A 19419-nucleotide genomic window follows, 5' to 3' on the forward strand; every position below is an offset into this window, starting at 1 on the left:
TTGAACTAGTTATGTTTAAGATGAATAAGGTTGATACGAAAGTGTTCATATGGCTAACTTCGGTTAAATATTGTTGAGACAACAAAGGTGTACACATTTAGGTACGGTTACTCGTATCTAAATGAATTCACTTTTCACCTGCGTATAACAAGCTAAGTTCTATCTAATAGTTGAAAGATATTAGCTTGAGTCTAATCAGGTTTTCATCTAATGGTGAATATTGAATCCTTTGTTACCAAGGTAACATTGATTGCAAACCCTAATTTGAAGACTATATAAAGGAGAACTCTAACAATTAGGAAATCTAATCCCCACTCATCTTGTGTGATACTAGTTGCGACTAGAGTCGATTCTCCTTTAACCTTAGGTTTTTCCAAAACCTTGTAGGTTAACGACTTGAAGACTTCATTGGGATTGTAAAGCCAGACCCAACTATTTTCTCTATAGTTGCGTGTTTTGATCTTGCCCGTTTCTATCGTATTGAGTACTATCTTCTCTAAGATTTGCTCGAGATTTAATCTCCGATAGGCAAGATAAAAAGTAATCACAAACATCTTTGTCTCATCGTTTGAAATTCCACAATATCTTGTTTCATTTTCATACGATTAAGATTATTGTGAGATGATTGATATTTCTAGGTTTTTCTTCGGGAATATGAGTCTGGTATATAAATAGGTTCCTATTCACCTTGATTTATCAAAAGACGGAAGAAAACTCATAGGTACATCTATGGGAGACAAGTTTATCTATTCAATAGACTTTTTTGTGTGAGACAGATTGGTTTATCAAGTCTTTGACTTTGGGTCGTAGCAACTCTTAGTTGTGGGTGAGATCAGCTAAGGGAATCAAGTGCGTAGAGTCATGTTGGGATTCAGAGACGTAAGGAGCGCAACTGTACCTTGATCAATGTGAGATTGGTTAGGGCTCAACTATATTCCAATCCGAAGTTAACTTGGAGTAGGCTAGTGTCTGTAGAGGCTTAATACAGTGTGGTGTTCAAATCTGGACTAGGTCCCGGGGTTTTTCTGCATTTGCGGTTTCCTCGTTAACAAAACTTCTGGTGTCTGTGTTATTTCTTTTCCGCATTATATTTGTTTATATAATTGAAATATCACAGGTTGTGTCTAAGTTCAATCAATTGTGAATCCAACTTTTGGTTGTTGATTAAATTGATTGGCACTTGGATATTGGTTTTTGATACCGTCAAAGTTATTCCTTTTATTCAATCGGGCTCGCAAATTCCTATTTGTTTGATTGCAGATTGAAATAAGAAATTGAGATATAACTCTTTGATATAATTTTCTTAAGATTGAATCTGACTGTCTAGTTGATTCTCTTGAAAGTTTATTGGAGTTAGTCCATACAGATTGCTAAGTGAAATATTGGTTGTGGTTGTTAAATCCCCGCTTTTTCAAACCCGACAAAGGAGTTCACTAGTTTAAACGAAATATCCTTTGTCAAATCTCAACGAATGTTTTTCTAAAAGATTATTGGAGTAGTTACCAAATAGCTCTGTTTCTTTATTGTTTGGAACACGATCAAAAGGAGTTGAGTGCTTAAGACTTTACATCAGTAAAGCAACTCAAGATAGTGATTTCTGTCCTGAGATTCACGTGTGTGACTAAGTGGTTGTAGGCGCAGGGATACTGAGGGAACTAAGTAACTAGGGGTACATTACTTGGTCTTAATTATACGAAGTTGGATGTTTTTTTTGTATAGCGGCTTAATTCCTAGAGTATTCAAAACTGGACTTGGTTCCGGAGTTTTCTGCATTTGCAGATTCCTTGTTAACAAAATCTTGTTGTGTCATTTCCTTTACTTTCGCATTATAATTATTTTATTATAATAAAGTAAATAATACTTGTACGTTAAATCATAATCACTTAACATTTGACATTGAGCCTATAGTCAATCAGGCTTGTACCGTAACTATTGTCAAGTGAATACCTTGTTGTTGTATTGTCTCAAATTTGTCCATAGATGATCAAAATTGGTATCAGTCTTATAGTTTGAAACGAAAAGATTATAGTGTATTTGGGTACCCTCGTCATTTTACCAACATAACATCATTGGACCTATCATGGTCATCAGCTAAAGCAAAAACTTATTATCTATATTCAAATTTAGAGCTACTGATTTCACAAAGTCTGTTATCACTTCTCCAGTATATGGTGATGGCACTAAAATGTGTTTTTTTAATCAGTTTTTATTCATCATCCATGTAATGCACTGTCACACAACAATAATTATCTTATATATGTTTACATGTTCACATATATGTTGTTAAACCACATATATTATTGTATCAAATTGTTATCGTAATTGCAATTTTAACTCAACATACAGTTTCATGATATCTTTCCTAGTTGTATTTCTACTGTAACACTTAGCAGAAGGATTCAAAGACCTAACAAGCTCTCTAAAATATATATGCTCAACCATATTGATTGGATATTCATGATTAGCAATCATCTTAGCAAAAAGTAACCTAGTAGCATCAAGTTCATATTTCCAATTAGCTAACTTAGTTTGTGTGTTACCTGTTTTGATTGAAGTTATCTTTCTTTGTCCAGTATGACTCTCTGGCTTCTTTTTGCAGGTATTTAGATGGGACCTCAAGCGGTTGGTTTTTTGCGCAATTGGTGCTTCAATTCTCTTCAAACTATGTTTGCATTCACCTAAAACATATGATACTTTCTTCCCATCTGGTCCAACCTTTTTAGTAACAATTGTTTCAAATTCATTTCATACACCAGAACTTGTTGTACGTAGTTTTTCTTTGTTTCAGCTACAACTGTATCTTCCTCTTGTTTCCCTTATTATCTGGGAAGACTCATAGGTGTTGAGTTAATTTCTGAACCTTGAACACTTGTTACTTGCTATTGTAATTATGATGCCACTGAACTTGATGGATTGTTTGAGGTACCAATATGATTGGATAATATTTGGCTTTGTAACAAGTTATAATAATTGAACAACTGAATTTGAACAATACCCCTAAAATCTCAATTGAACAATTGAATAGAAACCCTAATTTGAAATCTTGAACTGTGTTTGGGATGTCGTAGGCTCAACAAATTTATAAAGATATTTCCCACTAATTAACTGGTAATATGGCGGTAGTAAGAGATCGTTCCCACGGAGAGCTGTGTAATTGATAGGTTATTTGTATTAGCAAAATAAATTAATTAACAAAGGGGGGATTGGTTTTAAGATTAATATAAAGACAATAATAAAGAAAAGAGATGACTAAGGAATCCTTTGCCGTTACCAAGCATTAACAGGATTAGAATACTTATCTATTGTTCGTAAGAACCATTCATCACCAACCGAAAAATAGCAGCTAGCTCAGTGCTATCCCCAAAACTCCTTTTACCACGGATACAGAAGCTCTCCAATATCAGATTCTATTCAACCGAACCACCAAGTAGTAGCTCACTCAAGGTGTAATACAATCGAATGCTTTAAGCTTTGTGAATTAGGTTAATCCCAATAGTTAAACTGTTAGCTAAAGGTTTACTTGCTGGTGTTGTTTTTACACACGATTGCTCCACAAAATCCCTGTAAGGTCTCGTGATTTCTACTTGTGTAGAGAGTTAATCGGCCATTACTTATCTCATAACTTCCACTAGCAATAGAACGATCAATAGACTAATCTAGTATGCATCCCAAATCAATCTAAGAATCACTCATAAACCCTAGATATGGTAAAGACAAACGATGATGATAAAAACTCTCAATAAATTTGAATTATTAATAAAGCTTCATGCTTGGAACATTGAATTCATCCTTAATCAACAAAAGATTTAGTTACTCGTGATTACACAATTAACCGGTTTCCCCCTAAAGGGGTAAACCCTAAAATATTAATGAAGAACAAAAGTATAATATGAGATGATCGATTCTATATGACCTAATACCTTTTCATAGGTTTACATTGCTTGGCCATCAAGTATTTAGTTTGGTTCAAGAACCCGACCCGAAAGTACGACATAAATACCCCAAACATGACCTTAGGCCTTCCAAGGTATTAATACACGTTTTCCTACTTGCTAAGTACGCGTACTCAGTCCGCTAACTTCAAATTCCAGCAGAAATTTTCGTAATTAAAATATGCGTACCCGTCTGCATACTTTACTGTCTTCGGTATTCAATAAAAGCTTGTTTTGGCCACAACTTCTTCGTCCGAACTCGGAATGGCCTCATTATTTTTGGATTCTTTTTATCTTTGAATTCTCTTCAAGATGATGATGAGAAATCCTTAATTTGAATGAGTTAATCTCCTTCTTTGGCCCTTATCTTGATTTTGAGCGTTTTGCTCCTTTTCGTCGCACTTCTTCCACTTCTTTTGGACTTGGGCACTTGGAATACTTCTCTTCTTAGCTCTTTTCAGCACTTTGTAGTTACTTTTTGTATGATTCACCTAATAGAGACACATAATAGAAAACAAGAGTAATAATACGAATACATGTAAGAATAATAGCTAAAACAAGTATGAAATGGATACTAAAACCATATGAATTATGCACTTATCAAACTGAAACCTAAACTTGACAGAAAACCTTAAATTGAACAATTGTTTTCTATGACTATGAAATAGAGAGATAAGGAAATGATCAGAGTGTGAGAGAGTTTAAGAAGAATTACAGGAACAAGAAGACGAAGAATATTCACATGTAGAAGAAGATTAAGAAGAAGCTGGAGAGGTAAGTTTTTTCCCATTTATTTATTAGTTTGTGTCGAGTTGGGTGAAGAAATAAAAAAGGATAAAGGCTAAAGAGTAAATGTTAAGCCAATTTCCGTTTACGATAATTCAAAATATTCTGGTAAGTTTCCGGTTCCGAAATCCGATAACCGTTATGTCAGGAAAATTCCTATCGGAATTCGAATATTCATAAATGGCTATAGAATTTTGGACTCCTGATAAACCTAACTGAAACACTTATGTATGTGTATCATTGAACCCTTAAGTTTTTAAATAAACACCAAATCGCTTATAGCTCATAAAACATATTTTCCAAAGAACAATCATTATACACCGTTCATGTACTCAGACCATTGTGTATATTCTTTTATATGATTTCAATACTAAATTCCACATGCTTACTTGGAACCCTAATTAGAGTTTCATGTAAACAGAGGAAGTGTTTGCTTGGATCTCAACTTATCTTGGCTTGAATTCTAAGCAACCTTTGGTATTGAGCATCTATAAATATAGATGCTCTTTCAACTGGGAAAATTAATCCTTGAAACCTTGTATTCTAGTTGATATCTAGAGTCGTCCTCTATTGACCTAAGTTTCTTGTCTAAAACGTTATTAGGTTTACTACTAAATTTTTTTGCTTTGGCGATCGGTGAAACTAGGTCCGACTATGTTTTACCTGGATAGTTCATGTATATTGATCTTGCTTTTCCATTGTTGAGGTTCTCGTAATCTCTTTCAGGCAAGATAAATAGTAATCGCAAAGTTCTCTTCGCATCAGACTTCATGATTCCTCAAGATAGGTATCTGAAAACCATTCTTAATTGATAAGTCGAAGATTATTTTTTAGAGGTGGTAAAGAATCATGGCTTCTCATTTAAGTGAGCATAAGTGTTCCGGATTTTCGAGGTTTTCTAGCTTTGTCTATTGCAAACAGATCTCTAATCCTTGATCGTTAATCTAAAGGGAAATAAAATAGGCGTATATGTTAGAGGAAGATTAGTATCAAAAATCTTCACTTAGGTTGTAAAGGACGTCATCTAACAAAATTAATTGCGTAGATCTTTGAGAGGTTCAAGAGACGTAAGGAGCGTGACTGTAACTGAATCGCTTGGAGGGTGGATTCGGTCTCAACTACATTCCACTTCAAAGTATGATAGTAGGATAGTGCCTTTAGCGACTTAATAAAGTTTGGTATTCAAATATGGACGAGGTCCCTGAGTTTTTCTGCTATTGCGGTTTCCTCGTTAACAAAACTTCTGGTGTCTTGTGTTTTTCCATTTCCGCGTTATATTATTTATCTTTATAGTTGGAATTACACAAGCATATACGTCATATAATTGTGGTCGGTTATGAGACTTGTTTCTTATAGAATTCGTATCTTGAAAGATAGATAAAAAAGTTTATTACTCTGGTTGAATTATTTGGATATGACTAGATTAATCTTGGATATTGATTTTTGAGATAGTCCAAGTACTATTCTTAATAATCAGGTTCACGGACTTCATAGTCTATACTTTCTAATTGGGAACAAAGAGAGATACAAACTCTATATACATATTGTCAAGGACCATTAAGTTGGTCGACTTGCAATTGTGTTGGGTTTTGCTCATACAGGTTGCGAAACAAAAAAGTTGGTGTTGTACTTGGTACCCTCTCCTTTTTAAGATTTTTCTAAGCAATTTATCGTGGAAAGTGATGCCAGTGATAACTACATTGGTACTAATATCCTTCTTCAATACAACTTTAGGTCCAAAAGCAAAAATATTATATACAAGTGAAAAATTCTTAGTTATTGTTAAGGTTGTGACAAAATGAAGGCATTACTTACAAGGGGCAAAAATTTGTCATTCAAACTGATCATCAAAGTCTTCAGTATTTTCTAAAACAGAAGATTACTACAGTTTTACTACAAAAATGGTTGATGAAACTTTTGAGATTTGAATATGAAATTAAATATAAGAAAGGAAAGAATAATGTAGTAGTTGATGTCATTTCTGTAAGACCTCATGCCTCTGCCACTTCTCATTATTTAGATTTATCTCAACCTACTTGGATGACTGATCTTTTCCAGAGTTACATTGGTAATGACAAATCTCAACAACTCATTACTCAGCTTCTTATCTCTTCTCAGGTTGTACCACATTATTCTTACAAGTATGAGGTGTTGAGATACAAATCCATAATCTATATTGGAGCTAGTAATGGAGTAACATCAACCATTTCAGGTACTCTGCACTCTTTTACTATCGGTGACCATTTTGGCATGCAAGCTATATTTGTCAGAGCAAAGAACTACTTCTTTTGTTCTAATATGAAGAAGGAGGTACTTATTTGTAGCTGAATGTGACAATTTTCAGAGAAACATAGGGGATAGCACCTTTCGATCTGGATTACTTCAACCACCCCATCCATGAACATATATGGCAACATGTCACCATGGACTTCATTGAAAGATTTTCATTGGGTGACAAGAAGAGTGTTATATTGGTGGTTGTTGATTGACTCATTATACACAACCGTTGCATTGCCTTACAACATCCTTATACAGTTGCTTCAGTGTCTAGAGTATTCTTGGATGAGGTATTCAAACTTCATGATTTACCGTATCCCATTGTTTTTATAGAGATAGAGTTTTCACTAGTAATTTCTGGCAAGATTTATTTAAATATTTGGGCATAAGCTTAAACCTTAGTACATCTTATTATCCCCAAACTGATGACCAATCAGAGAGGGCTAATACTTGCTTGAGGACTTATTTAAGATGCATCATTGGCGACAAACCTAGTAAATGGTGTCAATGAATTTCCCTGGCCGAGTGCTGGTACAATACTAGTTATCACACTAGTCTCAAAATGTCTCCTTTCTAGGCTCTATATGGATATGTACCTCCCTACATGGCATTTCCTTCTATTGCAATAACTTCTATAGCTGTTGTTGGACTTACTTAAAGGAAATTGATGCAATGCTTGACATTCCGAAGGAATCTCTCCAAAATCACAAGAGAGTTTAATTTTTTTTTTTGACAAATATGGAGCAGATAAAACATTTTTTTTTGTGGGTGACATGGTATACTTAAAGATCCAACCCTAAGGACAAGCTTCAGTTTCATTGAAAAAGTATTTTAAGCTTTCAGCCAAATTCTATGGGTCATTAATTTCCCATCTTGCAGAATATTGGCTCAGTGACTTACAAATTGCAGCTGCCATCTAGTGCTAAAATTCATCCAGTCTTTCATGTTTCTCAGCTGAAGCAGCACATTGGTCAGAAAAACATTTCATCTCTCAATTTGCCTATTGTAGATCATGTAAGTGAGTATGAGGCCATTGAGGTTAGGGATCAAATGATTAGTATTTAATTTGTAATGAACTCCTTATTTTCCATAAAGAATATATTAATAAAACTCGGTTGCGTTAAATTTTGAACCAGAGTTACTCAAATCCATATTTTCTCGATCTCAATTGTACTAAGCATAGTACGGGTGGTAAATATGAAAAATGTAGGTGATAAATAGAAAAAACCATAAAAATTACTCATTAGCCGTGTTTTGGTCTGCGTCTCTATGTCCACATTAATGCGAGGGGCCAGGTAGAGGTTTACATCTCAACATCAAGAAAACTGAGGTCTTTTGGCCTTCCATTGATCCGAGAAATACCAGGGAAGGTGTATTCCCTAGTGATATTAGTAGACCTATTAATGGTGTTAAGATTTTGGGGGAACCACTGAGTTTGGATATGAAATTTATTAGTGATATGGTGTTGAGCAGAGTGAACAAGATTGTTCAGATAATGGCCTCCATCAAAAAATTCCAAGACCCTATAGTAAGATGCTCTTACTTCGCAATTTCACTGGTGTGTCTAGATTATATTTTGCATTGTGTACTACAAACTTGGCAGCACTGCAACAAGCCAGTGATCTTTTTGATGACCATTTATTTCAATTTTGAGACTCTTGGTCGTGGGAGATGGGGCTGGTTTTGGGCCTTTGCAACAGAGAATATCTACTCTGCCTATCAAAGATGGTGGCTTGGGTATTTATAATATGGCGGATACACGCACTTATTGTTATCTTGCTTCTCAGAGCCATACTGTTTCAATGCAAAAAGTGATTCTTTGTAGCATATTCCCCAGAGATAAAGGTTTTGCTTATCAGTCGGCTCTTCAGAACTTCATCCAGGTATGTGAATTTCCTTCTAAATATTGTGTTGATGATACTACCCCCACCCCCCCTTCTATGCATTCCCAGAAACCTACTTATTTTGATGCAATTAAGAAGCAAATCCCTATCCAATTTTCTATATCTGCAAGAGACTCAATCATGTGGCTACGTAACTGTATTGAGCACGTACATGATTACTTATTAGTTGTACCTATTAATGGGACGAATCAGTGCCTTGGTCCAAGACAATTTAGAGTTATGGTTTGTTATTGCCTTGGTATTCCATTATTTGTCGAGGATGGCTTATGCTCAAGCTGTAATAGACATATGAATATTTTTGGTGATCATGCACTTCAGTGTGCTAAGGATGTTGGTCCAAAATTTCGACATGACCTTGTACGCGATATAATTGCTGACATTTGTTACAAGGAGGGTGTGCCTGCGCGTAAGGAGGTTGCTCTGGGATTTTGGTTTGATGATAATAGAGATTTGCGTCCTACAAATATTCTTATTTATAATTGGGAGAATGGTCAAGATGTTTGTGTGGGTGCCGCAGTTGTCTCACCTTTCACTGGTTAAGGTGCACGTGCTTTCGTCCCAGGCCAAGCCATTTCGAATGTTGTATCTCGTAAGCGTAGTAAATACTTAAACAAGTGTATTTTGCATGGTTATGGTTTGGGTGTTCTTTCTTTCTCCACCTTAGGGGAGCTCAACGAGGATACTTTGTGTTTTTTTAAGAGATTAAAGAATTGTTTTGCTAGTTTTGACTCTAGTAGTGGTGTATTTTTTTTTTTTTTTTTTTTTTAGAGATTGGGTGTTGCTATTCAAAAAGGTGTTGGATCCCATCTTGTTGCTAGGTTACCAACAAAAACTTTGTACGAATCATTGTAATTTATCTTTTATCACACCGTAAGAGATAATATTTTATTTTACAAAAAGAACGGGTACCTAGCTCAGCTGGTCATCCCCGTTCCACAAAGGTTTCATGTGCTCCAGGAGGTCCCAGTTTCGAGCCCGCAATGGAGCAATATTGCAGAATTTGACATGGAAGGTAAAGTTAGTATGCCCCCCTTGAAACGTAATCAGCCCCCCTATCCTCTTTGGCTCCCTTGGATGGTTCTTCATGAGGCTCGCTGGTAGGCTCGACAACCTGTTTAACTAATGTGGCAGTATGTTGTTGGAGCTTAGCTTGTTAGGCTTCCAACCAAAGTAATCGAAAACTTTCCTCGGTCCTACTCGGTGGAGTACCTTGTAGCGAGGAGCAATGAGCTCGGACTTGGAAATCGCCAATACTCGGCCTCATACTCGGAATCTATTTATTAGATATTTATATATAATACTCATGAGTCATGACTTATACCTAAGACTCGGTCTCCTCGACCAATTACTCGGCGATTACTCGGTCCCCTCGTTCGATTACTCGGTCTCCTCATTCGATTACTCGGTTGTTCATCGGAATGACCTTGGACTCGGAAATCGCCTCGTTCATTTACCTTGTAGCGAGTACTCTCCGAGTACTCGGCCCAGGAGACCGATTTTGTAATAATACTCTTTATTCCTCATGGGGTTCACTGGTAGGCTAGCACGAAAACATGTTCAACTAATGTAGTAGTACGCTATTGGAGCGTAGCTTGTTAGGTTTTTCATCTAGTTAATGTAATAATACTCAATAATCTATATTATAACGGACAATGGTGTTTTTCTATTTGGACAGAGATCTACAGTTTGGACACATAAAAAACGGCCCAAATTGAGGCATCTATTTAAGATATTCAGTTACATTTTTGTCATATAAAGAATGGTCCAGATTGAGCTCTATATTATAAGGGACAATGGTGTTTTTCTATTTGGACGGAGATCTACATTTTAGACACATAAAGAACGGTCCAGATTGAGACATCTATTTAAGTTATTTAGTTACATTTCTGGCATATAAAGAATGGTCCAGATTGAGCTACATATTTAAGATTTCCAATATATATTTTGGACATATATAGAAGGGTCTAGATTAATCCACATATTAATTTTACCTAAGATAATGAATTTAAATTGATTATCCATTAATTTAATGTCATTTATTTGGGAGTTATTCCTCACATTTAATGTTAAACTGTTTCTTTTTATTCTAAATTAAACGCCCATTAACTTTACTCTTAACTTAATCCCTTTTACAATCAAATTCCTTTCCCAACGTTCATTCTTCGCACAATTCTATTCCCAAGATATGGTTCACTATTATTTTGGTTGATTTAAATAATTGGTGTTAGCTTTTATCTTTAATTTTTGTTTAACATCAATGGATACATGGTGCCTCACGCCTAATTTTTGTGTCATTAGCTTTTATCTTTAATTTTTTGTTTAACATCAACTGATTCATGGTACCTCACGCCTATTTTTTGTGTCATTTATACAATTTAATTTATCTTTGATTCTTTTCATTAATATTGAGTTTTGTTTAGAACTGGATTATTAAATTATGTATACATAGTCAATCATCTGGCTAATACTGAAATTTAGGAATCCTCAAAATAAGCAACACAATTTTGGATTATGAAAGCTCACCTATAATCTTTCATTTTTTCTGATATCATGAGATTGTTTTTAAGCAATGAAGGAAACGGTTTAGGGAGTAATACATGATGCAATATTTTTTGTGTGGGACGCGTCACTATACCTATATATGTCAGGACTAAACGAATTTCCATTCCATACATTTTATCATTGACAAAGATGAAGAAGTTTTAGTATTCCAGAAAGGTACAAGTCTAATTTTTGCTAGAATATGTGGTTTATTTGCATACATGTGATTTCCATGACTAAAATGTCGAGTTTTCTAAAGATTATCTTGGTTCGAGAGAGCGTAGTGCATACAGACCCATCTAGATCTTGCATCTAAAGATACCATGACTAATACTTGATCCATCACCTGTCTTTTACTCCGTGGATATCATCTAATACCTGAGCTTTTTTTCATTTCATTTAAGATACCAACAAACCAAACTATGTATAAATATATTGTATAAGTTAATTTAATTTAAAAAATATTTTAATATTCATATGTAATGCCATGTTCATTTTATGCTAGAAAATTGTAGAATTATCGTTGTTTTAGGTCTCTTATGTACTCTTAGGTCAAGGTATAATATCAGTTCAATCTGCAAGTTTTCATTCCATTGGTATTTAGACTGGGTCTCTTATTTACTTTTAGGCTTCAAACGCATATGCTGACAAAGAGAAACTCTCCTATACATGTACAACTTGTCGATTCATGTATTAGAGAGGGAAATTTCTTTTATTTGGATATGTAATTTATTTAATGCGAGTCTTTCACTATTTATCAAGACAACAAGATTGTATTATCATTTTGCAAGTAAAAGCATTCTTGGCATACGATGTATACAATTTCATAGGCGCATCATTTTTCACCGCTAAGAAAGATTCAAGGACGCTCATTTCACCAATATCCAAGGGAATGTTGTAGGATTTAATGTTTTACATTTTTGTTTTGTTTTGTTTGTGACGCAATAAACTGGGCTTTTTTCATGTGTTAGTTTAAACCATAAATGTATAGTTATCATTCTTTTTCAAGAGGCTTCACAGTACAGTGTAACGTCTCTCAAACCTAGAACACTGTAGGGAATGATGAATGTATTTATGTAAATGACATGTTTAATGGCCGTAAAATGTCTGGTCGTAAATTATATTAACCTAGCCAATTAAACTTTTTTTACCATGGGTTCCAGTATTACTAATGTGTAACCATGCCAATTATACATTGATACTAGCACAAAGTCAATATTTATTTTAAAAAATAGTTAACGGTTCCAAAAACTAATGCATATATAACACTTTTTAGGTATAGGAAAGAAGGGTTCCCAGCTCAGATTCAACTTTTTGAATTTCGAAAAAAAATTGCACTAATTTTTTTAAGTACGAAATAACAATCTAATTAAATGATGACTGAACTGCATTTGTAATTCGGAATACAATCGACAAGTTAATTATATTGGTATTGTTCCCGCTTAGGAATTTAGGTTTTCAAGTGTGTTCGTACTGTTTGCAACAACTATGAATGGATAGTTATCTCAATAAGCATAAACGAAACTAGGTGCAGATTCCAGTATACACACTTACATTGGATTTCTTTACCACCAAACAAATTACTCTCTGGTGTATATAATATATATGTCTGTGTACATCCATACGTGGACATCCTAATCACCATCTAACAAGAAACTGATCTCGTTTATGTTAAAAATACCGATCAAAACTTCGAATTCAGTTCAAGAAAGATTACCATTCCCTGAATTTCTCACGCTTAGCTCATGGTAATCTCGCAAGAAAAGAAATATACAACTAACACCAAAACAACTCGTAGCCCTGTGCCATTATGGCATGGGTCATATCCTAGTAATAATTTAATAGAAAAAATTATTAAAAAAATAACCTTTTATCATTAGATTCGACAAATTGTGAAGTACTCATTAGTCATTACCGTGTCCCCGAATCCACGTCAATGCAAGCCAGATTGGAGTTTTGTTTTGGAACCTCACATCTCTCCCGAATTCTCCATGCAGTAATGGCAGCACAAGTGGCTTGAAAACCAAAGACATTTTTCGACTAGTTCTGCTCCGCAGGTTAGCTCTTCGACCCAGCAGCCAGCTAATATATTGAATATCGGCAAGATTCTTTTAGACCACCATCGAAGGCTATAATGATCCTCGAATGGCATTTTCGAAATGATCACTGATAGGTAGGGTTTTAAGTTTCACCCGGCATCTTAATTTGGTCTTTGGCTTTCTTTTGCGTACGTTTATACAATAAATTCGCGTCAACCTCAAGTGAAGGAAAATTAGGGTACTTCGCGAAAACCTCGGGCAATTACACAGGCAGCGTTGTGGTTTCCCGCTAAAATCCAATTCAGGTAAAGAACAAAATGGAAATTCTTGATTTTTACTTATTTTCCATTAATTAGATTCTTGCTTCTGTACTTCGGAGAGATATGATTTTGTGTTATTTGTGAAGTTTTTAATAAATTGTTTAAGTTATTTGGTAGGTTACTAGGTTTGGAAATATTTTTCTTTTAGATATCCACTTTTCATTTGTTTTGGATTCAATCTTCTTTTAGGAAGATGTGTAACCTCATATGCATGGTTGAGGCCCTTTAGGGTAGAGTTTTCTTTAGGTAAATGACTCTTTATTGGGAGAATTTATGATTTTGATGAGATACATAAATTGTACAAATTCATTTCATGTCCTTTCTATCTTTTTGTTCAAGTGCTTGGGGTTATTAGGGTTTACATTTCGGGCAATTAGGGCAATATCCTTTAGAATTTTGTATTTTTGTTCTTATGTTTTAATTGTTGCAGGCCATTTGATTGTGTATGAGGTATTCGCATGTATATACATTTCCATTACTTTCTACATTGCCAATGAAACTTTTAATACAAGTGACAATCAAATTTGGAGAGCACATTCGAAGGAGCTTCGTTTTTCTGTTTTGTTTGGATAGACCTTTTCCAGAATACAAAAATGACTGGACCTTCATTTACATTTCCAGCCTGTGGTTTAGCTGGAATTTGTACCCTTCTTCTCGCTAAAAGATGAAAACACACTATGAACGTTATGATTCATCTTGAGACACCTGTTTGTAACTTTTTGACTAGATTTTCCGTGATGCGCGGCTTTAGATTTTCCGTTTCCAGTTCAAATTGTGAACCAATGTGTGTTATTTTATTCCAAATGCACCTGGCCGAATTCGTGTCAAATTAAATTCGACACCCGGCTGTTAATGTTTGCCAGCTCTGATAGTTCAGATGAGAACAAGTTTGTTCATTTGCTTAACGTTTATAATTGAGTTGCGTGACGAAGTGTCTATCTCCCCCTTTTCCTGCATAAATATATGACAACTGATCGCTTGGATAATTTGCGATGATCTACTGCTTCACAGTCTAGTTGTTTAATCTACAGGAGACGATCTTTATTTCAACATGAAGGCACTTATTCTCGTTGGAGGTTTTGGAACACGGTTGAGGCCACTGACACTTAGCGTTCCAAAGCCACTGGTTGAGTTTGCTAACAAACCCATGATTTTGCATCAGGTTTACTTTCTATATTCATGCCTTTCTTTGTAATATTTAGTTATCAAGTGCTTATATGGATGGAGTACAAACAAAATCTGTTCGTTAAACTTCTTATTTGCGTACCTACGTTTGTTGTATAGATTGAAGCTCTCAAGGCTATTGGAGTGACTGAAGTGGTTTTGGCCGTCAATTATCAACCAGAGGTAAAAAGATCACAGCGGTAGCAACCGTAACTTACTTCCATTCTCCTATAAGGCCTCTTAAAAATATCCCTAGTGAAGAATTTTTCGAGCTATTAAATATTGACGAACCCTTTTATGGTAAATATCTGTTTTCCAGGTGATGCTAAACTTCTTGACGGACTTCGAGGCAAAACTGGGAATCAAGATTACCTGTTCGCAAGAGACTGAACCATTAGGCACTGCAGGTCCCTTGGCTCTGGCCAGGGACAAGCTGGTTGATGACTCTAGGGAACCATTCTTCGTCCTCAATAGTGATGTTATTAGTGAGTACCCACTCAAAGAAATGATTGAATTCCACAAAGCTCATGGAGGCGAGGCTTCAATTATGGTAACCAAGGTAAGTTGAACGAACTAGTTCATAAGTTATCTTTTGACTATGTGATCAAACTTTCTTGCATAATTTCCCTCGTTTTTAAGTTTGAAACTTCTAGAAATAAATCCTCATTCCTCTATCGTACTTTAAAGGTGGAAGAACCATCAAAATATGGTGTTGTGGTAATGGAAGAGACGACAGGCAAGGTTGAGAGGTTTCAAGAGAAGCCGAAAATCTTTGTTGGTAACAAGATTAATGCTGGAATTTACCTGTTGAACCCATCGGTTCTTGATATGATCCAGTTGAGGCCAACCTCTATTGAGAAAGAAGTGTTTCCAAAAATCGCAGCAGAGCAGAATCTTTACGCAATGGTTTTACCAGGCTTCTGGATGGATATTGGGCAACCAAGAGATTACATAAAAGGCCTATCGCTATATTTGGACTCTATCCGCAACAAATCTCCATCCAAGTTAGCGTCAGGATCCCATATAGTTGGAAATGTTTTAATCGATGAAAGTGCTATCATTAAGGATGGCTGTTTGATAGGACCCGATGTGGCGATAGGACCAGGATGTATAGTGGAGTCAGGGGTGAGACTTTCTCGCTGTACCTTAATGACAGAAGCCCGTGTTAAAATGCACTCATGTATCTCAAGTAGCATCATTGGCTGGCACTCCACTGTTGGGCAGTGGGCTCGGGTTGAGAACATGACCATACTTGGAGAGGATGTTCATGTCTGTGATGAAATCTACAGCAATGGAGGAGTTGTCCTGCCTCACAAAGAAATCAAGTGTAGCATATTGCATCCAGAAATCGTTATGTGATGTTTAACCAGAGATATCAGACAACTTTGTTCGGGTTGTTAGATTGTCCAGAGTCCTTCCCCGTCTTATCGTGTGAGTTGTTACTTATTAGTCTATGTCTTAGTCTATGTCTGAGCTATGTCATTTTTCCTTTTCTTTGTTTCTTTCTTCTAAAAATAAATCTTTTTAGTGTTTAAATTCAAAACTCCGCCGTATGGTAAGGTTCAGTTTTTAACTTTTTACGAAGTTGTTTTCCGGCCTGAAGTGTAATTTATGTTGTATAGTTATAAAATAATCCAGTGAATGATTTCCGCTTCTTCTGCTAATTCAGCTTTACATGGAGCTAGCTTCAGACATGATGGACTACTAGTTTTAAGATTTTTTTTCATTAGCTAGTTTAAAAGATCTGACAGAAACTCCACTGGGTTGCACTGCCTAGCATTGCAGATATAAGATTCTTGGTATCGACTTCTCAAAGAATAAGCTTTTGAGACAATAGTAATCAACTTTAGAGGCGAGGAAACTGTGAACCTCGACCGTGAATTGATAAATTTGAAGGTGTGAGTGCTAGTGAAAATCAACTCAAAGTATATTTAAATATCATTAAATAACAGTGTTATAAGCCTCCCCAAAAAGAAAATGTACAACAAACAAAATTGGATATCACAAAAAAACGATTACAATAAGCGCATATGGGCTCCTCAATGAAAACATCCCTTCTACTGGGGTATAATTGATATGTTACAGAATAATGAAATTTACAAGGTGAGGCGGCCTAGGAAGCAGTATCTGGGATGTATGCATCGTTGCAGCTTACAGGACAGAGTCGAGTAGTTCAAATGGAGCCCAAAATCCAAAACATGACTAAAGACGATATTGCTATGAAAAACCAAGTGATAAATGAGAAAGCAACTGAGATTTGGAACCTACTACAGGGAATTTGCTGTAAGCTGCAGAAATCCAAATCTCTGGAGTACAAAATCGTAACACCCGCTGATGAGGAGGCTGCTGCTAGTGATAAAAAGGCTGTCACCTGTACTTAAACTAATAAACATTAGTCAACGACACAACAAATTCACGTGAAAAAGAAAAGTTGCAAGTCATCCTACTGGTTTTAGGAAAAACAGATCACAACATAAGATTCTCAAAGCAGAGACACAAGCTCAGTTGGTCAAAATCATTGGTGTGCACTAACATTTCCTAATTTTCCTCTAAATTTTGAAAATTAAGTAGAAGAAGAACGGAGGAAGCATCTAGCAACCTGTGAAGTTAAAGGCCCCAGCTAATGGGCAGGACGGCCAATGATTGAACGTTGAAATTCAATCCAATAGACGAAGAAGATACACATTGCGCAATGGCACAAAATGCGCTCGTTTTATATGAGAGTGCAGTGTTCGATGAGAAGAACATCCTACTTATCCAATTAGTTTCCATGTGGTCTCCGTAGAAAAATTAGTGCTAGAATTGGAAGATAATGTCAACGGATCAAGTCTGCTTTTCGTGATAAAAGACTAATGTTTTTTTGGACCAACATGCAAAGAAAAAATGAAGTGGAGGGTTTCTTCAAACAACAAGGAGCTGAGTCAACAACTGAATCAAATGAGATTGAATGTGCTTCCATCACTTCTCGAGAAACAAGTGGGGTATCCGCATTGTCCTTCTAGGCACTAGTCCCCTTTGGCCACCTAGGGGCCGCCTAACGACATAAACTACACAGCCAGCAACCCTTCCTGGTTTTATGTTCAAAGGAAGGTTTTGGTTCAATCAAAGTTTTAGCCTCAACACTAGCAAGCCCGAGTCTAGGTCAGGGTAAGTTCTAGCTTCTACATTACTAAATTCAGTCAGTGTAAGCTAGCTTCATTAACATAAATCCTAATACCTCAAATACATATAAAGCAAACAGAGTTAATGAGGAGAAAGCACTTACCCAATCACCCACAGCAAACAGGCTTAGGACTACAGGATTTTGGAGGTCTCTCTTGAACTTCAAAGCATAGATATCAAGGCACGCGAGTCCCAAGCTCCAAAGCACTTGAAGACCCATTGAAGCAATCAAATAGCTGAACAACAATATATACATTACTGTCAACATAACAAATAAAGAACCATGACTCATTCAAAATCACTAAAACTGCTACATCTTATATATTTTGACACAATCACAAACGACAGTAAATGAACCATTAGATCACTGGTACCATAAATAACCTTCTAAATTTCCGAAATTCATCTACATGACTCTATGATAAAGACATGTTTGGATCAAAGTGGTATTAGTATTATCACAAATTTATCAAATTAGAGGGATCCAAGAAATGCATACCAGTAAGCAGTGTAACTAGAAAATCCAGAAGCAGATACCATAACTCCAATTGAAGCTGATGCAAACAAACATTGCCCAAGTCTTAACATTAATCCACTTACAGAACCTGGTCCCCCAATCGAATTCTTCATCTCTTTCTCTCGCTCTCTCTGACCCACCTAGGCTTCTCTCAGATCCCAACAACACAATAGAAGGGACCTGAAAAGAACCCTAACTTTTCAACCAAACTACATTAAACAAAGGAGGAATTCTGTGATTTTAGAGCTTGTTAGTTGAGGAATTCGGTGACTTGTGGTTGTACCGCGATGAATTTGATACTGGGTTTTGTTTAGTTGAAAAACAATTTACAGGTTAATGTAGGGATGTTTTTAGAACCCTACCCACAACTTTCTCTCTTCATTTTCGCAGAAGCTTTACAAAAATTAAGTAATTTAGTTGAGAGACTTTTTATCCTTTTTAACCTTAGCCTTTTCTCTTTCATTTTAATATATATAAGAAACTTCAGGCTTCTTATCATCTTATGCTTCCAAAACCAACTTTTATGCTTCCAAAAGCAGAAGAGAAGTACAAATGTTTTGCTTCACAAACAGTTAACTTTTATGTTTTTAGGAGTCATTCTGAAATTCTACACCCAAACTGATTTCTTACTTTTTGATTTCTAGAAATTAAAAGGCTATTTTAGGATGTGTATCCAAACGCGCTATTAGCTTTTTACTTTATGTAAAAGCTAAAATATTAGCAACTCGTCATTAATCGAGGGATCTGTCAAATGTAAAGTCCGGATATACTCAAATA

General features: G+C 35.6%; 2 protein-coding genes across 3 annotated transcripts; one reads left to right on the forward strand and one right to left on the reverse strand.

Annotated features, from left to right (window-relative positions):
- The first annotated feature begins 13381 nt into the window (after window positions 1-13381).
- Window positions 13382-16622, forward strand: LOC113322568 (mannose-1-phosphate guanylyltransferase 1-like). Of its 2 annotated transcripts, none has more exons than XM_026570680.1 (5): window positions 13382-13784; window positions 14831-14961; window positions 15084-15146; window positions 15283-15522; window positions 15651-16622. In XM_026570680.1, exons 2-5 carry the CDS (start codon window positions 14851-14853, stop codon window positions 16320-16322), a joined length of 1086 nt encoding a protein of 361 aa, XP_026426465.1. In that variant the 5' UTR covers window positions 13382-13784; window positions 14831-14850; the 3' UTR covers window positions 16323-16622. The 2 variants fall into 2 exon arrangements, with proteins under 2 accessions (XP_026426465.1, XP_026426466.1); XM_026570681.1 differs by lacking the exon at window positions 13382-13784 and adding an exon at window positions 13859-14045.
- A 256-nt stretch (window positions 16623-16878) lies between these two features.
- On the reverse strand, window positions 16879-19086 carry LOC113322935 (CASP-like protein 5B2). Its single transcript, XM_026571131.1, has 3 exons — window positions 18625-19086; window positions 18229-18361; window positions 16879-17334 (listed from the first exon to the last, which is right to left on the reverse strand). The coding sequence occupies exons 1-3, from the start codon at window positions 18753-18755 to the stop codon at window positions 17137-17139; spliced, it is 462 nt and encodes a 153-aa protein (XP_026426916.1). The 5' UTR covers window positions 18756-19086; the 3' UTR covers window positions 16879-17136.
- Window positions 19087-19419: the final 333 nt, after the last annotated feature.

The sequence above is a fragment of the Papaver somniferum genome, chromosome 11, assembly GCF_003573695.1.
Source record: "Papaver somniferum cultivar HN1 chromosome 11, ASM357369v1, whole genome shotgun sequence".
In the NCBI taxonomy this organism is placed as follows: Eukaryota; Viridiplantae; Streptophyta; class Magnoliopsida; order Ranunculales; family Papaveraceae; genus Papaver; species Papaver somniferum.